The sequence below is a fragment of the Salvelinus sp. IW2-2015 genome, linkage group LG9 (genome assembly GCF_002910315.2).
Source record: "Salvelinus sp. IW2-2015 linkage group LG9, ASM291031v2, whole genome shotgun sequence".
Taxonomy (NCBI): Eukaryota; Metazoa; Chordata; class Actinopteri; order Salmoniformes; family Salmonidae; genus Salvelinus; species Salvelinus sp. IW2-2015.
This window is the reverse complement of record NC_036849.1, coordinates 815,083-839,048: the sequence shown is the minus strand read 5'-3', so window position 1 is coordinate 839,048 and position 23,966 is coordinate 815,083. Positions and strand designations below refer to the sequence as shown.

The following is a 23,966-nucleotide window of genomic DNA, read 5'->3' as shown; positions in this document are numbered from 1 at the left end:
TCGTCTTCGCAGTGGCAGACCACGTGTAACAACACCTGCATAGGATCGGTACATCCGAACATCACACCTGCGGGTCAGGTACAAGATGGCAACAACAACTGCCCGAGTTACACCAGGAATGCACAATCCCTCCATCAGTGCTCAGACTGTCCGCAATAGGCTGAGCGAGGCTGGACTGAGGGCTTGTAGGCCTGTTGTAAGGCAGGTCCTCACCAGACATCACCGGCAACAACGTCGCCTATGGGCACAAACCCACCATCGCTGGACCATACAGGACTGGCAAAAAGTGCTCTTCACTGACGAGTCGCGGTTTTGTCTCACCAGGGGTGATGGTCGGATTCGCTTTTATCGTCGAAAGAATGAGCATTACACCGAGGCTGGTACTCTGGAGCGGGATCGATTTGGAGGTGGAGGGTCCGTCATGGTCTGGGGCAGTGTGTCACAGCATCATCGGTCTGAGCTTGTTGTCATTGCAGGCAATCTCAATGCTGTGCGTTACAGGGAAGACACCCACCCTCCCTCATGCGGTACCCTTCCGGCAGGCTCATCCTGACATGACCCTCCAGCATGACAATGCCACCCGCCATACTGCTCGTTCTGTGCGTGATTTCCTGCAAGACAGGAATGTCAGTGTTCTGCCATGGCCAGCAAAGAGCCCGGATCTCAATCCCATTGAGCACGTCTGGGACCTGTTGGATCGGAGGGTGAGGGCTAGGGCCATTCCCCCCAGAAATGTCCAGGAACTTGCAGGTGCCTTGATGGACGAGTGGGGTAACATCTTACAGCAAGAACTGGCAAATCTGGTGCAGTCCATGAGGAGGAGATGCACTGCAGTACTTAATGCAGCTGGTGGCCACACCAGATACTGACTGTTACATTTGATTTTGACCCCTCCTTTGCTCAGGGACACATTATTCCATTTATGTTGGTCACATGTCTGTGGAACTTGTTCAGTTTATGTCTCAGTTGTTGAATCTTGTTATGTTCATACAAATATTTACACATGTTAAGTTTGCTTAAAATAAACGCAGTTGACAGAAAGAGGATGTTTCTTTTTTTGCTGAGTTTATTTATATGTGTGCATGTGTGTGTGTGTGTGTACGTGAGTGTGTGTGCGTCACACACCGTGTGTTCTTTACATGAAATTTACTTGGATTGTTTATGTCTGCACAATCATTTGACTGAATCATAAAGAGAGATAACTGACCTCCAAGTATCAGGTATCTACACTGAGTATACCAAACATTAGGAACATCTTCCTAATATTGAGTTGCCTTCAGAACAGCCTCAGTTCGTCGGGGCATGGACACTACAAGGTGTCGAAAGCTTTCCTAGTGGATGCTGGCCCATGTTGACTCCAATGCTTCACCACTGTTTTGTCTAATTAGCTGGATGTCCTTTGAGTGGTGACCATTCTTGATACACATGGGAAACTGTTGAGCATGAAATACCCAGCAGCATTAGCAGTTCTTGACACAAACCGGTGTACCTTGCACCTACTACCGTACCCTGTTTAAAGGCACTTAAATATTTTGTCTTGCCCATCCAGGCTGCATCACATCCGGCCGTGATTGAGAGTCCCATAGGGTAGTGCACAATTGGTCCACCGTTGTCCGGGTTTGGCCGGGGTAGGCTCTCATTCTAAATAAGAATTTGTTCTTAACTGACCTGCCTAGTTAAATAAAGGTTAAATAAATACAAATAAATCTAAATATTCAACCTCTGATTGGCACGTAATCCATGTCTCAAAAATGTATTATTTAACCTGTCTCCTCCTGTTCATCTACACTGATTGAAGTGGATTTAACAAGTGACATCAATAAGGGATCATATCTTTCACCTGGATTCACCTGGTCAGTCTATGTCATGGAAAGAGTAGGTGTTCTTCATGTTTTGTTTACTCAGTGTATATGGTATTAGCAATGGCTTCATTTCCCATCCCTCTTACCTCCTACCTACCCTGTAAGTGTGAAGGTGGTAGCTTGTAAAAACAGGGTACGATCACAAAGAAATGTAGTGGTACCTCACAAGTAACTACGTTGTGTATGCTGAAACAGACACCACTTCATTTTACAGCCCTGTTACTACGAACATACACCGCTAACTGAAGGTAAAGTACACAGAAACAACGGGGAGAGAATTTCAACACAAGAGGAGGACTTGAAGGTATTGATTTAGTAGTTACGTGCGAACAAATGATAAATGACCATGTAAGTAATTGGTGTTTCTTAAGGAATTACCCTCTTTACCCTCTCTTTCGCTGTCCACACGGGTGCTTTGAGTTTCTTTCGTCTCCTCTCTTTATCTGATTCACCACACCTCACAACACATGGTGAAGATCTGCTGCATGAAGCCCAGCTGAGCTGCGGTGTATGTTGTTTGACTTAAGTTAGAGAGATGTAAAGACCAGAGGGGTATATTACGATTGACGCTAGATGCACTGAGGGTTTTCTCAAGCTAGCCAGCTTCAGTTACTCTAGCATCCCATTCCAGCTCACGCTTCATCCATACTACGATGGTGGATATTGCCCTAATTGTGAACACACACAAATATTTGCTTCATAAAATATTTAATCGGTAGTCTTCGTCAAATGAAGGGGATGATGACGCAATCGTTGCAAGAGGGAGGAAATCTGATTTCATTGGCCCTCTTATATTTCTACCTCCTGGATTTATGGGGTGTTACCAGAACACAGAAACCCCATAATCCTTCACCCTAGCACTGACTTCATTCTATCTCTTTGTCTGTTAACTCTAGAGTTTTGGTTAATGGTTCAGGCACAAGGAGCCATGCAGTTTCCTGGGCCCAGTCCCGAGCCCTAGGCTAAAAAGCACTTTCAATGAACATTCTCCATTGAACATGACTCTTAGTACAGGAATAGGTGCGATCTGGGTCTGGGAAACCATCTCTAGAGGTCCATCTCTCCAGCACCTCCTGATTATGGAAGCAGCGCATTTGCACAAAGGTCTTGTTTCTCTTATAAAACTGATTTTATGTCTCCACTGTTTTCTTGTGGAAGATGAAGACTTTTGATTAGATGGCCAAGCTCTATAACAGTATAACTGTGGAACTCCCCCATGCAGGCATCCATGTACTGAGCCTCACAGACGAGGCCTATAGATCACTAGATACAGCGGAAGTATCTCTCGCCGTTGGCCCGGCAGGGGGCCAGAAATATACCTTGCTAGCTGCCTGGAAGGTGAAAGAATGTTCTGGAGAATTTGACAATCTGGCGAAAAGTAGCACAGCGCCAGTTCAGAAAGCAACAATGGCAGGGCGGAATTGTGCGGAGTGTGAAAACATGCTCTTTCTCACTCGCGTTCTCGCGCTCACTTCCTCTCTCACACAATCTCTCCCTATCCTGATTTTGCATTCTCTCTCGCATTCTACCTTCTCTTTCTCACTCTCTTTCTCTCCCCCTCTCTTCCCCCTCCCTCCATCTCTGTGACGTGCTGGGGTATCTGGGATATTTTTATTAAAGCGAGAGAGCGGTTGGGTTGACATTGCTCAGAGGGAGTGGGCGAGGCTAAATGTTTGAGGGACGCGACACGAACCGCCTGTTTTACACACAAACAACTACTTACTTATCCTAACTCTGGCCTGGAATGTATGCAACAATATTGGATGTGACTCTCTTATGTGTGTATGTGTGAGCATGCATGTGTACATGTACACTGAGTATACCAAACAGTAGGTTTGTATCACCCCCCTTATTAAGTATCACCCCCCTTTTGCCCTCAGAACAGCTTGGCATGGACATTTCTACAAGGTGTCGAAAGTGTTCCAAAGGAATGCTGGCCCATGTTGACTCCAATGCTTCCTACAGTTGTCACAAGTTGGCTGGAGGTCCTTTGGGTGGTGGACCATTCGTCATAGACACAGGAAACTTTTGAGTGTGAAAAATCCACCCGTTCTGGACACAAATCGGTGCGCCTGGCACCTACTACCATACCCTGTTCAAAGGCACTTAAATATTTTGTCTTGCCCATTCACCTTCTGAATGGCACACATACACAATCCATGTCTCAGTTGTCTCAAGGCTTAAAACTCCTTCTTTAACCTGTTCATTCACCTGGATTCACCTGGTCAGTCTATGTCATGGAAAGAGTAGGTGTTCTTAATGTTTTGTATACTCAGTATATATGTCTGTGTGAGCGTGCGTGTGTGTGTGTGTGTGTGTGCGTGTATGCTTTCATGTGCATGTGTGTGTGGCGGCAGAGCAACAGGGATGAGGGGTAGAATTGGGTTGAGAGACTCTGGTAATTGTTAAACCAAATAATCCTGGAATGATCAGCTAGTTCCCCCTCTTAGAGGGGAGCTGATGGCCATGCCACATTCACGGAGAGTGCCAAATTCTTTATCCCGTACAGAAGTTCAAGTTGCTGTTCTATATGGTGGCAGGGGGTGACTGCGTGGAGTGGAAAGTTCTCAAATGTCAGACGCCCTAATTGAGGTTAAGCTGAAACTGTATACCATAATCCAGGTATGAAACTACAGCCTGGTTGCATATGCTGGTTGGTACACACTGCAATCTCAGCTTCAGGTTTTAATGAAGAAGAAATGTAAACTAACACTTCAACGGAACTGCATTAGTGTGTGGTGAGCTAAAGAACACACAGTGTGTGTGACACACACACACACACACCACACACACACCACACACACACACCACAACACACACACACACACACACAGCACACACACACACATTCCATGAATACACATACATCGATCTGAAAGATTCATATGAGCATAACATTATGACTTACAGTCTAACAGTCAACTCTAGTTCCTTAGGGCACTGTACATTCTCCAGTCATGGAACTACAATAGTGCCTGTTTGGTACCATATCTCTCTAGAATACTGTTAGGTCAGCAGAGCACTAGCGGTGGTTTGGTACCATATCTCTAGAACACCGTTAGGTCAGCAGAGCACTAGCGGTGGTTTGGTACCATGTCTCTCTAGAACCCGTTAGGTCAGCAGAGCACTAGCGGTGGTTTGGTCAATGTCTCTCTAGAACACCGTTAGGTCAGCAGAGCACTAGCGGTGGTTGGTACCATGTCTCTCTAGAACACCGTTAGGTCAGCAGAGCACTAGCGGTGGTTTGGTACCATATCTCTCTAGAACCCCGTTAGGTCAGCAGAGCACTAGCGGTGGTTTGGTACCATGTCTCTCTAGAACACCGTTAGGTCAGCAGAGCACTAGCGGTGGTTTGGTACCATGTCTCTCTAGAACCCGTTAGGTTCAGCAGAGCACTAGTGGTGGTTTGGTACCATTGTCTTCTAGAACACTGTTAGCTCAGCAGAGCACTAGTGGTGGTTTGGTACCATGTCTCTCTAGAACCCCGTTAGGTCAGCAGAGCACTAGCGGTGGTTTGGTACCATGTCTCTCTAGAACCCCGTTAGGTCAGCGAGGCACTAGCGGTGGTTTGGTACCATGTCTCTCTAGAACACCGTTAGGTCAGCAGAGCACTAGCGGTGGTTTGGTACCATGTCTCTCTAGAACCCCGTTAGGTTAGCAGAGCACTAGCGGTGGTTTGGTACCATGTCTCTCTAGAAACACTGTTAGGTCAGCAGAGCACTAGCGGTGGTTTGGTACCATGTCTCTCTAGAACACTGTTAGCTCAGCAGAGCACTAGTGGTGGTTTGGTACCATGTCTCTCTAGAACACCGTTAGGTCAGCAGAGACTAGCGGTGGTTTGGTACATGTCTCTCTACCCCGTTAGGTTCAGCAGAAGCTAGTGGTGGTTTGGTACCATGTCTCTCTAGAACACGTTAGGTCAGCAGAGCACTAGTGGTGGTTTGGTACCATGTCTCTCTAGAACCCCGTTGGTCAGCAGAGCACTAGCGGTGGTTTGGTACATGTCTCTCTAGAACCCCTTAGGTCAGCAGAGCATAGCGGTGGTTTTTGGTACCATGTCTCTCTAGAACCCGTTACGACTACCCATACCCGCTTAGCCGGTCGTCCGTACTCTGCAGGAGAACTTCTAGCGTGGTGTCTTTACCGCTTCACTTTGCTCCTTCTCTCTGTTCTCTCTACGTAAACATACCCGTTATGGCGTCTGGGCTGGTGTCAGGCAGCAGGTCCACCGCCTCTTACCGCCTCGTATGGGTCATACTGGGTCTATTCGAGGGTAGCTTGAGCAAACCATTCTCGTGCTCGATCCTCAGTGCGTCTCCTCCGTTCGCTAGAACCCCTCTTCCTCCCCTCTTCTTGCTCTTCTTTCCCGCCACTATCTTACTCGGGGTACATCCTACATCATCTCCTGCCCCCCCTTCCGAAACGTCCACATTCGCCACTCTCTGCGCTCCCTTCTCGCGCACTCATTTCCTTGTCTCAGTAGCTCCTTTCCCCACCACTCCGACTCTATCCGTTAGATTCGACTTTTCTGTTTCCAGCCACCAGTGCGTTAGCACTAGCCGGCGTTTTGGTAGCTGCTCAGATCTGATCCTCTAACGTAGGAACGCTTGCTACCGTTGAGTCAAGGCAGAGCCACGGAGGCAGTGTTTGGTCCAACCCCGCTAGTGGCCATGCTTCTGCTGAAACGAATAGCTAACGGTGCTTCTTGAGAGACATGGTACCAACCACGTTTTTAACGGGGCGGAGTGGGCTCTAAACTGGCGCACTGACAGGCGAGCTTAAGAGCGGGGTGTTCTGAGAGACACCATGTACCAAAGCCACCGGCCTAAGTGGGCTCTGCTGACGCTAACGGGGTTTAGAAGAAGACCATAGGTACCAGGTGCACCCACCAGAGGTCTCTGCTGATCCTATCGCGGGCTTAGAATCACGGTTATCAAACCGAACGAACTCCATGCTCATGCCCGCTAGACCTCACCGTTACAGCGGGTGTTCTAGAGAGAACAGGACCAAACCACTCCAGCAGAAGCTAACTTAGCGGTGGTTGGTACCTGTCTCTCTAGGATACAGCCCGTTATTTGTGCAAGCCCAGCATGCACTTAGCTGGTGGTTTGGTACCATGTCTCCTAGAACACGCGGGGTTATTTGTAGACGCAAGCGAGAAGAGGCACCTACGACACTGGTTACCGGTGGTTTGGACGATTCCTCTATGACAACCGTTAGGTCAGCAGAGCACCTTGTAGAGAAATCGGTTCTAGTACCCAACACCGGCTAGTACTCCATGGTCTCTAGAACACCGTTTATGTCAGTATGAGCACTGCGGTGGTTTTGGGTACCATATCTCTCTAAGAACACACCGTTTGTTCAGCAAGAGCATAGCGGCTGGCTTTGTGTACCATCATGTCTCTCTAGAACACCGTTAGGTCAGTTCAGAGCATACTAGTCGGTTGGCTGGTTTTGCTGTGTTACCCTTCTTCTCTTCCATATCTCCCTAATCTCCTTAGAAATAAACATCCCGTTATGTCAGCATAGAGCCTAGCGGTGTTTGGTACCATGGTCTCTCTATTGCAGGACCAGACCGATTATGTACGCTAGCAGAGCACTACCGGTGGTTTGGTCCCATGTCTCTCTAGAAACCGTTAGGCGTTCAGCAGAGCCTACGGTGCGTTTGGTATCATGTCTTCTCATTTTAAGAACCCACTACGTTGCTCCTGTTAGGCCGGCAGCTGCGAGCCCAGGTACCCGCACACCGGGCTCGTATGCGGTGGCTTGTCTTGGGTGGCTCATCCCCCTGGTATGCTTCGCAATGACATTGAGTCCCAGACAACACCGGCCTCTGCCCTGCCTGAACGCCCTTCATACCGGAGTTCTCGCTGCAGCGCTGGTTCAACAGAGCACCCAGCCTGGAGCGTGAGTGCGTCTGGCTGATCTTGGATCGTGATTCCCGAGAGACCATTGGATCCCTCTCTAACGAACACGCACTAGTGCTTGCCGTCTGACGTGTACCTCAGCCTAAGAGCAACTAAGGCGTCTACGGCAGGGTCGCAAGTGGTACACATTGGTACCGACCATGGTCTCTGCGTACTAATGGATCACCTGCCTTCCGGGTTTACGGGACCTTGGTAATCGAAGAACGAGCCACTAGTGCTCTGGCTGGCCTACAGGTGTTCTTAAGAGAAGACATGGTACCAACACCAACCACTCCGGCTCGTGAACCTAACGGGGTCCAGAGGACATGGTACCGACCACCCGGCTAGTGTCCTGCGACCTAAGGTGTCTAGAAGAGACCATGGTACAAACCACCGCTAGTGCTTGCCTGACTAACGGGGTTCTAGAGAGAATATGGTACCACACCGAGTGCCTCTGCTGAACCTAACGGTGTCTAGAGGGACATGGTACTTAGCAGAGCACTAGCGCGCTGGGTTGGTACCATGTCTCTCTAGAACACCGTTAGGTCAGCAGAGCACTAGCGGTGGTTTGGTACCATGTCTCTCTAGAACACCGTTAGCTCAGCAGAGCGCTAGCGGTGGTTTGGTAAAGTATCATGCTTCACTACATGTTATTGTCGTGCCGCTGCGGGTTTGTTTGGTAATTCAAGGTGTTATTTTTGGACTCTGGCTGCCTTTGTTAGCCATCTTTCCAGAGCTACCCATAGCTACAGTGAGTGTCTGCAATGTGAATGCACAAAGACTGCTTTATTGAAGAGATAGGATAAAACACGTTTGGCTATGCTAGTGATACTATCGGGGAATGCCAACCAAATCAGATAGTTACACGCCGACGTGGTGCCAGAGAAGAAGAAGAAATAAGTCCGACAATGAGAGATTTCTCTGAGTTTCTGCCAGTTTCTGGGCAGGCGTCCAGCCGTAGATACACACACCCACACACACACACACACACACACACTGGCCTCCCTACCCCAGAGTGTGTCTCTGTTCTGGTGATTGTCTTCGTTGGTTTCCAGGGGATGTTTCTCCTGGCCAACTCTCCATGCCTCTTGTGGATCTCCAAGAATTCTCTGGTCGAGCTCCCACTCTCTCTCTCTCTCTGTTTTCTATGTGCGTCTGTGTTTGTGTGTTAGAGCAATGAATTCAGAGAGCCCTATCAATCCCCTGCGCTCTGTTCTCTCAACTCTTTCCCCCCGATTTACACTCAATCACTCAGAGAGAAATATTTTTTTATTTTATTATCCATGGAACAGGTTGCTTTGGTGACGTTGATGTTTATATGGAGGAGAGCTAGAAGAGTCACATCCCAATGGCTCTGTCGTGTGCAGTTGAGCAGGACCATTTTGTTTTGCCTACTAACTGAAAGGTCCAGAGAGAGTGGATGAAGTTATGAAGGGACCATCAGTCGAGTCATACATTATGGCTGCGTTTACACAGGCAACCCAATTCTGATCTGGTTGCCACTAATTGGCCTGTTTTGACAAAACAGATCAGATTTTTGGCCAATAAGGGCTGCCTGTGTAAACGTAGCGTATGTGACCTGTCATTATGTTATCAAGAGAGAAAGGAGTACAGGGGATAGACTACAGTGTAGCGTAGCCACTTGATAATCAGGTTTAATGTATGGATCTGTAAAAAATCTCTTCTCTTTTTTCGTCTTGTCTTCTCCACCCCCCCCCCCCCTGCCATTCTCTCCCTCTCCCTGTGTCATGTATCTGGATGGAAGTTGTTAAGACTGGAATAACTTTCCTTTCATTGTATCGTGTGCCTGGTGAATCTAGACCCACTCATGCACCACTAATAGTTATTCTTCCTGGCACAGAACGTTGCGTTCTTGGTATCCTACTCCGTTCTTGACTCATTCCAAAGGCAGGCTCCTCTGTTATGACTACTGGGATACATTTGTTTTAACACCCAACCTCAGCTTAAGTAAAGCCCCAACCTGAACCTGTTCCATGAATGGCCTTCTCTGCTGCAGACCTCTGGTATTTGGTCATGCTGAAATCTAGCTGAAGGTTGGAAGTGGAATGCATGTATGGGTGGTTTGTGGAGGGGATTGGGGAGAGGACATCTGTTTTGCGTGCGTTAGAGACACAGACGGAGATGTGAGTCAAGGCAGGGTACACATGATCAGTGGATAGAAGGCTTTGATCAGAGGCAACAACAAAAAAAAGTTAGAAAAAAACAACGAATATACCTTGATTAGATAGGCTTGTAATATCTTATGTTTCACCGAGTTGTGGCTGAGCGACGACATGAATGACATACAGCTGGCAGGTTATACACTGTAGCGGCAAAATAGTACAGCAGCCTCTGGTAAGATGGGTGGTGGTGGTCTATGTATGTTTGTAAACAACAGTTGGTGCACGATATCGAAGGACGTTTCAAGGTTTTGCTCGCCTGAGGTAGAGTATCTCATGATAAGCTGTAGACCACACTATTTACCAAGAGAGTTTTCATCTATATTCTTCGTAGCTGTCTATTTACCACCACAAACCGATGCTGGCACTAAGACCACACTCAATGAGCTCCATACGGCCATAAGCAAACAGGAAAACGCTCATCCAGAGGCGTCGCTCCTAGTGGCCTGGGACTTTAATGCAGGGAAACTTAAATCCATTTTACCTAATTTCTACCAGCATGTTAAATGTGCAACCAGAGGGAAGAAAACTCTAGACCGCCTTTACTCCACACACAGAGACGCGTACAAAGCTCTCACTCGCCCTCCATTTGGCAAATGTTATCATAATTCTATCTGCCTGATTCCTGCTTACAGGCAAAAACTAAAGCAGGAAGCACCAGTCACTCGGTCAATAAAAAAGCGGTCAGATGAAGCAGATGCTAAGCTATAGGACTGTTTTTCTAGCACAGACTGGAATATGTTCCGGGATTCCTCCGATGGGATTGAGGAGTACACCACATCAGTCACTGGCTTCATCAATAAGTGCATCGATGACGTCGTTCCCACAGTGACTGTACTTTCATACCCCAACCAGAAGCCGTGGATTACAGGCAACATCCACACTGAGCTAAAGGGTAGGCTGCCGCTTTCAAGGAGTGGGACTCTAACCTGGAAGCGTATAAAAAATCCCGCTATGCCCTCAGACGAACCATCAAACAGGCAAAGCGTCAATACAGGATTAAGATCATTCTACACCTGTTCCGACGCTCGTCGGATGTGGCAGGGCTTGCAAACTGTTACAGACTACTAAGGACTATTACAGACTACACATCCGCGAGCTGTGCAGTGACACAAGCCTACCAGATTAGCTAAATTACTTCTATGCTCGCTTCGAGGCAAGTAACACTGAAACATGCATGAGAGACTCAGCTGTTCCGGACGACTATGTGATCACGCTGTCCGTAGCCAATGTGAGTAAGACCTTTAAACAGGTCAACATTCACAAGGCCACAGAGCCAGATGGATTACCAGGACGTGTACTCCCAAGCATGCGCTGACCAACTGGCAAGTGTCTTCACTGACATTTTCAACCTCTCCCTGTCTGAGTCTGTAATACCAACATGTTTCAAGCACACCACAATAGTACCTGTGCACAAGAACACTAAGATAACCTGCCTAAATGACTACAGACCGTAGCACTCACGTCTGTAGCCATGAAGTGCTTTGAAAGGCTGGTCATGGCTCACATCAACACCATTATCCCAGAAATCCTAGACCCACTCCAATTTGCGTACCGCCCCAATAGATCCACAGATGATGCAATCTTTATTGCACTCCACACTGCCCTTTCCCACCTAGACGAAAGGAACACCTATGTGAGAATGCTATTCATTGACTACAGCTCAGCGTTCAACATTGTAGTGCCCTCAACTGTCATCACTAAGCTAAGGACCGTGTGACTAAACAACACCCTCTGCAACTGGATCCTGGACTTCCTGACGGGCCACCTCTAGGTGGTAAGGGTATGTAACAACACATCCGCCACGCTGATCCTCAACACGGGGGCCACTCAGGGGTGTGTGCTCAGCCCCCTTCTGTACTCCCTGTTCACTCATAACTGCTTGGCCAGTTACGACTCCAACACTATCATTATGTTTGCCGATTACACAACAGTGGTAGGCCTGATCACCGACAACGATGAGACAGCCTATAGGGATTAGGTCAGAGACCTGGTCGAGTGGTGCCAGGATAACATCCTCTCCCTCAACGTGATCAAAACAAAGGAGATGATTGTGGACTACAGGAAAAGAAGGACCGAGTACGCCCCCATTCTCATCTATGGAGCTGTAGTGGAGGAGGTTGAGAGCTTCAAGTTCCTTGGTATCCACATCACCAACAAACTATCATGGTCCAAACACACCAAGACAGTCGTGAGGAGGGCACGACAAAGCCTATTCCCCCTCAGGAGACTGAAAATATTTATATACTTTAGATGTTCAAAAGGTTCTACAGCTGCACCATCCTGAGCATCCTGATGGTTGCATCACTGCCTGGTATGGCAACTGCTCGGCCTCTGACCGCAAGGCACTTCAGAGGGTAGTGCCTACGGCCCAGTACATCACTGGGGCCAAGCTTTCTGCCATCCAGGACCTCTATACCAGGTGGTGTCAGAGGAAGGCCCTAAATATTGTCAAAGACTCCAGCCACCCTAGTCATAGACTGTTCTCTCTGCTACCGCACGTCAAGCAGTACCGGAGCGCCAAGTCTAGGTCCAGAAGGCTTCTTAACAGCTTCTACCCCCAAGCCATAAGTCTCCTGAACAGCTAATCAAATGGCTACCCAGACTATTTGCCTTGTCCCCCCTTTTATTCTGCTGCTACTCTCTGTTAATTATCTAGGTATAGTCACTTCAACTCTACCTACATGTACATAATACCGCAATTACTAACCTGTGTCCCCGCACATTAACTCTGTACCGGGACCTCCTGTGTATAGCCTCACTACTGTTATTTTACTGCTGCCATTTCATTATTTGTTACTTTTATTTCTTTTATTTTCATTTTTTTCTTAAAACTGCGTTGTTGGTTAAGGGCTTGTAAGTAAGCAAATAAGATTTGATGTGATTAACCCGGATTCAATACATGTTAGGAACACATTTGGCAGCGATGACAGCGTGCCTCTTCTTGGGTAAGTCTCTAAGAACTTTGCAAGCCTTGCCACAGATTTTCAAGCAGTGACAGATGCGGCCACCACTACTCAGTGACGTGTTGGAACATAAGGCTTTTTTATTGAGGCCAAAAAGTTTATTCCTTTGCTGTGCTTTTTTGCAGTATTACTTTAGTGCCTTGTTGCATACAGGATGCATGTTTTGCAATATTCGGTATATTTGTATTCTTCTTTTCACTCTCTCATTTAGGTCATTACAATGTTGTCGATCCATCCTCAGCCATTGAACTCCGTAGCTGTTTTAAAATGTCCTCAGGGTGACATGTCTGAGCAGTTTCATTCCAGTCCTGCAGCTCAGTTCAGGACTGGAATGTATCATCAAACTGTATCTTTAATGTGTCTGGGTGGTTTAATACATCATCCACAGCATAATTATTAACTTGACAATGCTCAAATAGATATTCAATGTCTAATTTGTTTTTGTTACCCATCTACCAAACTCTGCCCTTTTTATGAGGCTTTCGAAAAGCTCCCAGGTCTTTGTAATTGCATCTGTGCTTGAAATGCAATGCTTGACTGAGGGACTTTGCGATATGTATTGGGGACAGAGGAAGGGGTAGTCATTCAAAAATGTCAACCCCTATTATTTCACACCGAGTGCATGTAAATTATTATTGGATTTGTTATTTTACGACACATTTTACTCCTGAACGTATTAAAGATTGCCTAATCAAAGGGGGTGAATACTTATGCAACAACTATATTTTAGTTAGTTATTTTTTAAATGTACTATAATTGTTATTCATTGGTAAAAATGTGTTGATTTTATTTTGTGTAGATGAATGACAACAAAAAAAATCACAATTAAATCTATTTCAAAACCCCTTTGTAATGCAACAAAATGTGAGGAAATCCAAGGGTTGTGAATACTTCTGATACCCACTGTATATCCATAAGAACAGTACTGTGTGATATCCTACTATGCAGAAAGACAGTGATGGGTTAGACAGACAGACAGACAGACAGATAATATCAAAATCAGACAGACAGATCCATCATACATATACACAGACAGACAGACAGACAGACAGACAGACAGACAGACAGACAGACAGACAGACAGACAGACAGACAGACAGACAGAGATGGGTTAGACAGACAGACAGACAGACAGTGATGGGTTAGACAGACGGACAAAGCACAGTCAGTGTCAAGTGACTCAGCTGGGTTTGATGTTGTTGACTCAAGAGGCCTCTCTCTCTCTTGGTCCAGACTCACGGACTACATACTAAAGTGAACCAGATGATGGAGATTTGTGTGTGTGTGAGTGTGTTTGTGTGTATGTGTGTGTGATTTTCTACCTGCTTGTACCATCCCAGGCTTCACTCCAAACCTCTATCCCTGTAGACGGTATTACTGCTAACGCCAACCAGCTTTGATGTGGACTGACAGACTGACTGACTATTCTCTTCTTTGTAAAGAAGATACCTACATACCTTGTAGAGTAAAACAGCTTTGACTTGAGTTGTGGTGTATGTTCTTTGATTGACTGATTGATAAAAAATAATACATACTGTATAAACAGTACATACATTTTAAACATGTGCCAGCACAATAAAGTCAGGTACTTATTTCCATTTTATTTATTTAACTAGGCAAGTCAGTTAAGAACACATTCTTATTTACAAAGACAGCCTACCCCAACACTGGGACAATTGTGCATCGCCCTATTGGACTCCCAATCACGGCCAGTTGTGATACAGCCTGGAAGCGAACCAGGGTCTGTAGTGACACCTCTAGCACTGAAATGCAGTGCTTTAGACCACTGCGCCACTCGGGAGCCCATTGTGGTCATTAAAGTGCGTGGTGCAGAAACATCCATACTGTTAAGTGTTTTGTTTTGCTTTGTCTCAGAGCCCTATACTAGGAATCAGGTTTGAGCATTTACAGAGGTAACTTTGGTCAACTTTGAGTTCAACTCGGGATAACCGGTACCATGAAAGTGACTCACCTTTTAGCCAGTTTATTTTCTATGGAAATGAATCCTTCAGAACTAACCTGCTCCCAGGCAGGCTAACACCATTTATCCTGAATGAACTGTCTGAGTTGAGGAACAATGAAATCAGATTTCCCCCCTCATAAAGAGTGCGTCGTCATTCCCCTTCATTTGAGGACGCCTGATTAAATATTTTATTAACCAAATGTTTTTTGGTGTGTTAAAAATAGTCATGTTAAAATACCTACCACATTACACATTTAGCAATGACAGAATGCATTTAAAACTTCACATAAAGTAAAACTTGTGTATAAAATGACTTAATACAATTACTTTATCGAAAGAAGTGGGGAAAAAGGTGCTTGTGCATTGATAAGCACACCAAAGCACAACAAAGACGACATTAATGAAACGTAATAACATGACGACAGCACTTGTGAAAGCCTATTTGACACAATAGCCTGCTGAAATGGCAAGATAACTTTTTTTCATTTTGATTTGGACATAAATGAAAATGGGGCACTGACTCGCCCATGGATTGATGTTTCAGCATTGTTTCAATAAAGAGTTCAGGGTTCGACTAGCCATGTGCAACATACACCCGCAGTTACAAGCCTCCTAGAATTACTGCCAGGTGGACAAGTGATATCAAATCAAAATCAAATCAAACTTTATTTCTCACATGGGCCGAATTCAACAAGTGTAGACCTTACCGTGAAATGCTTACTTACAAGCCCTTAACCAACATTGCAGTTCAAGAAAATATTGACCAAATAAACTAAAGTAAAAATTATAAAAAGTAACACAATAAAATAACAATAACGAGGCTACATACAAGTTAGTGTGCGAGGGTACAGGCTAATTGAGGTAATTTGTACATGTAGGTAGGGGTGACGTGATTATGCATAGATAATAAACAGTGAGTAGCAGCAGTGTACAAAACAAATGGGGGGTCAATGTAAATAGTCCAGTGGACATTTGATTAATTGTTCAGCAGTCTTATGGCTTGGGGGTAGAAGCTGCTAAGGAGCCTTTTGGTCCTTAGGTTGCAGAGAAAACAGTCTATGACTTGGGTGACTGGAGTCTCTAACAATTTTATGGGCTTTCCTCTGACACCGCCTATTATATAGGTCCTGGATGGCAGGAAGCTTGGCCCTAGTGTTGTACTGGGCCGTACGCACTACCCTCTGTAGCGCCTTATGGTCAGATGCCGAGAAGTTGCCATACCAGGCGGTGATGCAACCAGTCAGGATGTTTTCGATGGTGCAGCTGTATACGTTTTTGAGGATCTGGGGACCCATGCCAAATCTTTTCAGTCTCCTGAGGGGGAACATGTTTTGTCGTGCCCTCTTCACGACTGTCTTGGTGGGTTTGGACCATGATAGTTCGTTGGTGATGTGGACACCGAGGAACTTGAAACTCTTGACCCGCTCCACTACAGCCCGTCAATGGGGGCCTGTTTGGCCCACCTTTTCCTGTAGTCCACGATCAGCTCCTTTGTCTTGCTCACATTGAGGGAGAGGTTGTTATCCTGGCACCACACTGCCAGTTCTCTGACCTCCTCCCTATAGGCTGTCACATCGTTGTCGGTGATCAGGCCTACCACTGTTGTATCATCAGCAAACTTAATAATGGTGTTGGAGTCGTGTTTGGCCATGCAGTCGTGGGTGAACAGGGAATACAGGATGGGACTAAGTACATACCCCTGAGGGGCCCCAGTGTTGAGGATCAGCGTGGCAGACAAGTTATTGCCTACCCTTACCACCTGGGGGTGGCCGTCAGGAAGTCCAGGATCCAGTTGCAGAGGGAGGTATTTAGTCCCAGGGTCCTTAGCTTAATGATGAGCTTCGTGGGCACTATGGCGTTGAACGCTGAGCTGTAGTCAATGAACAGCATTCTCACATAGGTGTTCCTTTTGTCTAGGTGGGAAAGGGCAGTGTGGAGTATGATTGAGATTGCGTCATCTGTGCATCTGTTGGGGCGAATTGGAGTGGGTCTAGGGTATCCGGGAGGATGCTGTTGATGTGAGCCATGACCATCGCAGTATGGATGAAGCCTGAGCTGGAATGTGAAGCTAACTGAAGCTGGCTAGCATTAGAAAAGCATGAGTAGATCTAGCTTACTTACATTTACATTTAAGTCATTTAGCAGACGCTCTTATCCAGAGCGACTTACAAATTGGTGCATTCACCTTATGATATCCAGTGGAACAACCACTTTACAATAGTGCATCTAACTCTTTTAAGGGGGGGGGGGTTAGAAGGATTACTTTATCCTATCCTAGGTATTCCTTAAAGAGGTGGGGTTTCAGGTGTCTCCGGAAGGTGGTGATTGACTCCGCTGACCTGGCGTCGTGAGGGAGTTTGTTCCACCATTGGGGTCCAGAGCAGCGAACAGTTTTGACTGGGCTGAGCGGGAACTGTACTTCCTCAGAGGTAGGAGGCGAGCAGGCCAGAGGTGGATGAACGCAGTGCCCTTGTTTGGGTGTAGGGCCTGATCAGAGCCTGAAGGTACGGAGGTGCCGTTCCCTCACAGCTCCGTAGGCAAGCACCATGGTCTTGTAGCGGATGCGAGCTTCAACTGGAAGCCAGTGGAGAGAGCGGAGGAGCGGGGTGACGTGAGAGAACTTGGGAAAGTTGAACACCAGACGGGCTGCGGCGTTCTGGATGAGTTGTAGGGGTTTAATGGCACAGGCAGGGAGCCCAGCCAACAGCGAGTTGCAGTAATCCAGACGGGAGATGACAAGTGCCTGGATTAGGACCTGCGCCGCTTCCTGCGTGAGGCAGGGTCGTACTCTGCGAATGTTGTAGAGCATGAACTTACAGGAACGGGTCACGCCTTGTGTTAGTTGAGAATGACAGGGTGTTGTCCAGGATCACGCCAAGGTTCTTAGCACTCTGGGAGGAGGACACAATGGAGTTGTCAACCGTGATGGCGAGATCATGGAACGGGCAGTCCTTCCCCGGGAGGAAGAGCAGCTCCGTCTTGCCGAGGTTCAGCTTGAGGTGGTGATCCGTCATCCACACTGATATGTCTGCCAGACATGCAGAGATGCGATTCACCACCTGGTTTATCAGAGGGGGGAAAGGAGAAGATTAATTGTGTGTCGTCTGCATAGCAATGATAGGAGAGACAATGTGAGAATATGACAGAGCCAAGTGACTTGGTGTATAGCGAGAATAGGAGAGGCCTAGAACAGAGCCCTGGGGGACACAGTGGTGAGAGCACGTGGTGCGGAGCAGATTCTCGCCACGCCACTGGTAGGAGCGACCTGTCAGTAGGACGCAATCCAAGCGTGGCCGCGCCGGAGATGCCCAGCTCGGAGAGGGTGGAGAGGAGGATTTGATGGTTCACAGTATCAAAGGCAGCCGATAGGTCTAGAAGGATGAGAGCAGAGGAGAGAGAGTTAGCTTTAGCAGTGCGGAGCGCCTCCGTGACACAGAGAAGAGCAGTCTCAGTTGAATGACTAGTCTTGAAACTGACTGATTTGGATCAAGAAGGTCATTCTGAGAGAGATAGCGGAGAGCTGCCAAGAGCGGCACGTTCAAGAGTTTTGGAGAGAAAGAAAGAAGGGATACTGGTCTGTAGTTGTTGACATCGGAGGGATCGAGTGTGGTTTTTTCAGAAGGGGTGCAACTCTCGCTCTCTTGAAGACGGAAGGGACGTAGCCAGCGGTCAAGGATGAGTTGATGAGCGAGGTGAGGTAAGGGAGAAGGTCTCCGGAAATGGTCTGGAGAGAGAGGAGGGATAGGGTCAAGCGGGCAGGTTGTTGGGCGGCCGGCCGTCACAAGACGCGAGATTTCATCTGGAGAGAGAGGGGAGAAAGAGGTCAAAGCACAGGGTAGGGCAGTGTGAGCAGAACCAGCGGTGTCGTTTGACTTAGCAAACGAGGATCGGATGTCGTCGACCTTCTTTCAAAATGGTTGACGAAGTCATCAGCAGAGAGGGAGGAGGGGGGAGAGGGGGAGGAGGATTCAGGAGGGAGGAGAAGGTGGCAAAGAGCTTCCTAGGGTTAGAGGCAGATGCTTGGAATTTAGAGTGGTAGAAATTGGCTTTAGCAGCAGAGACGAAGAGGAGAATGTAGAGAGGAGGGAGTGAAAGGATGCCAGGTCCGCAGGGAGGCGAGTTTTCCTCCATTTCCGCTCGGCTGCCCGGAGCCCTGTTCTGTGAGCTCGCATTGAGTCGTCGAGCCACGGAGCAGGAGGGGAGGACCGAGCCGGCCTGGAGGATAGGGGACATAGAGAGTCAAAGGTGCAGAAAGGAGGAGAGGAGGGTTGAGGAGAGAGAATCAGGAGATAGGTTGGAGAAGGTTTGAGCAGAGGGAAGAGATGATAGGATGGAAGAGGAGAGAGTAGGGGGGAGAGAGGGCGAAGGTTGGGACGGCGCGATACCAATCCGGATAGGGGCAGTGTGGGAAGTGTTGGATGAGAGCGAGAGGGAAAAGGATACAAGGTAGTGGTCGGAGACTTGGAGGGGAGTTGCAATGAGATTAGTGGAAGAACAGCATCTAGTAAAGATGAGGTCAAGCGTATTGCCTGCCTTGTGAGTAGGGGGGGAAGGTGAGAGGGTGAGGTCAAAAGAGGAGAGGAGTGGAAAGAAGGAGGCAGAGAGGAATGAGTCAAAGGTAGACGTACCTTCATAGTATACCCCTCCGGTTAGGTCATGATGATGTCAAATTGAATTAGCTCATTTGTTGTTATCTTCATTCAGTCAGTCTTCAGCATGTTCATTCAGTCTTATCTAACTACGTGTGGAATATTCTGTAATGCCACAGAAATGTCATCTTGTATCAACATTGATAGGATTATTGTCTCTGAACATTTCACAATATTATAAAAACACTCTGAGAAAATGTTCTGATCCAAACTATAGTGTTGCAACAATAGGACAAAGCTGGTGCATGGGCCTGCGTCAGGACTCTTGTTAAAGAGATACCTACTCTCAGTGATCATCTCAATGGATTATCTGTCATCTACTATCAACCTGTATGAGGTGATGCATGAAAAAATGAAATCATTTATCATTTATCTCTTTTTTCTTTAGGCGATATCTCAGGCTAGCCCGGGTGGCGATGTGGGTGAGACTCTGGAGGACCTCCAGCAGCAGAATCAGCTCCAGAGCCTGGCATCATCCAACCCATCCTCCCAGAGACCCCGACGCCGTGGCTGGTCCCAGGGGGTTCTGCCCAAACCAGAACCAGAGGAGGACACAGAACCCTTCATCCTGGACCTCAGGAACTTCCCTGAGCTGGCCAACGCAGACCTGGGATCTCACAACCCTAATATACAGGTAGGTTTTCACAACCCTAATGAATAGGTAGGTTTACACAACCCTAACATACAGGTAGGGTTGTGCAGGTAGCCTAGTGGTTAGAGTGTTGGGCCTGTAATCAAAATCTTGCTGGTTCAAGTCCCTGAGCCGACTAGGTAAAAGATGTGCTATTCAACAAGCCATTTAACCCTAATTTCTCATTTCAGTCTCTTTGGATAAGAGTGTCTCCTTAATGGCGTACGTGTGAAGGTTTACACAACCCTAATGTAGAGGTAGGAGAGGACACATAATTAAATATTACACTATGTATTATATAGTACACTACATGTCCAAATGTATGTGGACACCTGCTCGTTAAACATCTATTTTTAAAATCATGGGCATTAATATGAAGTTGGTCCCCCCTTTGCTGCTATAACAGCCTCCACTCTTCTGGGATGGCCTTCCACTAAATGTTGAAACATTGCTGCGGGGACTTGCTTCCATTCAGCCACAAGAGCATTAGTGAGGATGGGCACTGATGTTGGGCGATTAGGCCTGACTCACAGTTGGCGTTCCAATTCATCCCAAAGGTGTTTGATGGGTTTGAGGTCAGGGCTCTGAGCAGGCCAGTCAAGTTCTTCCACACCGATCTCGACAAACCATTTCAGTATGGACCTTGCTTTGTGCACATGGGCATTTTTTTTATTTTATTTATTTATTTTATTTTACCGTTATTTTACCAGGTAAGTTGACTGAGAACACGTTCTCATTTGCAGCAACGACCTGGGGAATAGTTACAGGGGAGAGGAGGGGGATGAAAGAGCCAATTGTAAACTGGGGATTATTAGGTGACCGTGATGGTTGAGGGCCAGATTGGGAATTTAGCCAGGACACCGGGGTTAACACCCCTACTCTTACGATAAGTGCCATGGGATCTTTAATGACCTCAGAGAGTCAGGACACCCGTTTAACGTCCCATCCGAAAGACGGCACCCTACACAGAGCAGTGTCCCCAATCACTGCCCTGGGGCATTGGGATCTTTTGTTTAGACCAGAGGAAAGAGTGCCTCCTACTGGCCCTCCAACACCACTTCCAGCAGCACCTGGTCTCCCATCCAGGGACTGACCAGGACCAACCCTGCTTAGCTTCAGAAGCAAGCCAGCAGTGGTATGCAGGGTGGTATGCTGCTGGCAATGCTTGTCATGCTGAAAGCGGAAAGGGCCTTCCCCAAACTGTTGCCAAAAAGTTGGAGGCATAGAATCGTCTAGAATGTCATTGCATGCTGTGGCGTTAAGATTACTCTTCACAGGAACTAAGGGGCCTAGCCCAAACCATAAAAAACATCCCCAGACAATTATTTCTCCTCCACCAAGCTGCTCCGGAGTCCAATGGCGGCAAGCTTTATAACACTCCAGCCAACGCTTGGCATTGCGCATGGTGATCTTAGGCTTGTGTGCGTGCGGGTGCTCGGCCATGGAAACCCATTTCATGAAGCTCCCGACTAACAGTTATTGTGCTGATGTTGCTTCCAGAGGCAGTTTGGAACTCGGTAGAGAGTGTTGCAACCGAGGACAGATGATTTTTACGCGCTACGTGCTTCAGCCCTCAGCGGTCCTGTTCTGTGAGCTTGTGTGGCCTACTACATCGCGGCTGAGCCGTTGGTTCTCCTAGACGATTCCAAATCACAATAGCAGCACTTACAGTTGACCGGGGAAGCTCTAGCAGGACAGAATTTTTACAAACTGACTTGTTGGAAAGGTGGCATCCTATGACGGTGCCACATTGAGTCACTGAGCTCTTCAGGAAGGCCATTCTACTGCCAATGTTTGTCTATGGAGATTGCATGACTGTGTGCTCAATTTTATACACTCAATTTGTCAACAATGGGTGTGGCTGAATAGCCGAATCCACTACGTTGAAGGGGTGTCCACATACTTTTGTATATATAGTGTATCTCTGGAGCTCTTCTGTTTAGTACATTAGAATATATCACACATGTTATGGTTGTATGGGCTCGGTAGAGTTTCCAGTATTGCTTACATCCATCCAACGTTCCTTTCAGATCTACCAGTAGTGTTTTCAGATCTACTGTTAGTGTAGAGTGAAGAATTTAAGAAGAGGAAGCTATTGAAGAGCATTGGGATGACGTTTGCATCTTTATATTCATGATAAATTGAAAGGAAGCTTATTGTAATAATGTTACTATCTTACCGTTGTCTCAATGACCCCAAAGCTTTATAGTACCCTATCGCTCTGGCGTAGGGAAGGACAACTGTCACAGCAAAGATCTCAGGATGTTTTTAATGATACTATGTACAGGATTACCATAAGCACACACACACATTGACAGCTAATTTATTCAGCGACAACCTTTTGCACCTGGTTTTGCAATCCAGCTTCTCTGTATAATGTGTGAGCCAAGCCAAAGCCTGGTTGACAGCTAATTCTCACAGGGCTGCGTGTTAGAGTAATTTAAAAGCATAATGACTTAAGGTTAACAGAAAACGACTGAGGTACCCGATTGCTGGATTGAGTGCTTCCAGTAAATGTTAGCTGATGGGTAACAATGGATGGTTGGAAAAGTGTTGATAGTATCAAACCGTGCCTGCCCTGGAGCCAACTAGCAGAACGTAGCTCATCAAATTATTGTATCAAAGGGAAGGTACACTCTTAGAAAAAAAGGGTTCCCAAAGGGAACCCCCATAGGAGAACCCTTTTTGGTTCCAGGTATAATTTTTTTTGGGTTCCAGTTTTAACTCTTTTGGGTTCCATGTAGAACCCTCTTTGGAAAGGGTTATATATGGAACTCAAAAGGGTTCTTCAGAGGGTTCTCCTATGGGGCACAGCTGAAGAACCGTTTTAGGTTCTAGATAGCACCTTTTTTTCTAAGATTGTACCATGTTTTGATCCAGCATGAAAAACACTTAATAACTCATGTTCTTCTCAACCGAGTAAGTTAAGAAGGAAACAGTTACTGAACGGGGCAAGGAAGTTACTTTCTTTAAAGTGAGCTGAATCCTAACTAGACACCCATGCACAGAACTCAGTCTTCTGTGTACATCATGCATTGATGTCTATGAGGATTTGCACAAAATTCAAGTTCCCTAGTTAGGCCTGGGTAAAAGCCAGTATTTAATAGGGTTAGAGACCGTATTCCTCTAGTGGCGTTTCATATCTGATCGCTGCTACTGTACCAAGCACACTGTGAACCACTGGCCAACAGTAGAGTTTACAAGGCTCTCTGTTTTCCTTGCATTTCATTAAGTTGATCATTTATCCCTTGCATTTTTTCCCCTTGCTATTATTGTAAGAGGCTGCAGGGACTCCAGAATAAGAAGGGAGTTTGCTCTAAAGCTTATTGTATCACCCCAACACACATGTGAGTGCACACACACGCAGGCACACACACGCATGTACACACAGACACACACACACACACACATACACTGACTCCCCCTCCCATCTTTCTTCACAGCTGTTTTGAGTCGTAGCGGCCTCTTAAATTTCTCCATGCGAGACCTTTTACAGTGGGGTGCTTCAAGTCTGCCACGATGCTCGAACATCTGCATGGGGTTTAGGGGGAGAGCAGAGAAAACAGCCAAATCTAAGGGGTGAGAGGTCACCGCATTATTTTATTATTTTAACAAGCACCTTTTAACGTGCTCTCCAAGCGCAGCAGATCTTGATTATCTCAAAAGTGCTTTTTTTATACAGAAGTATGAAAGAAAAAAAAACGTTCATTTTATTTTTAGTGTTATTGCAGAGGGTTTATGTGTGCAAGTGGATTTGAAAGGAAATTAAGTTAGACTTTGGGGGAAAACTGACACAAGAGAAGCCCAGG

General features: G+C 46.8%; 1 protein-coding gene across 1 annotated transcript in view; it reads left to right on the top strand.

Annotated features, from left to right (window-relative positions):
- The window catches only part of ism2a (isthmin 2a), a 63,526-nt gene that overhangs the window by 12,039 nt on the left and 27,521 nt on the right, over positions 1-23,966 (top strand). Inside the window, exon 2 of the mRNA XM_023994955.2 lies at positions 19,915-20,160. Within this exon, the coding sequence (XP_023850723.1) occupies positions 19,915-20,160 (246 nt within the window). The remainder of the gene's footprint in view (positions 1-19,914; positions 20,161-23,966) is intronic.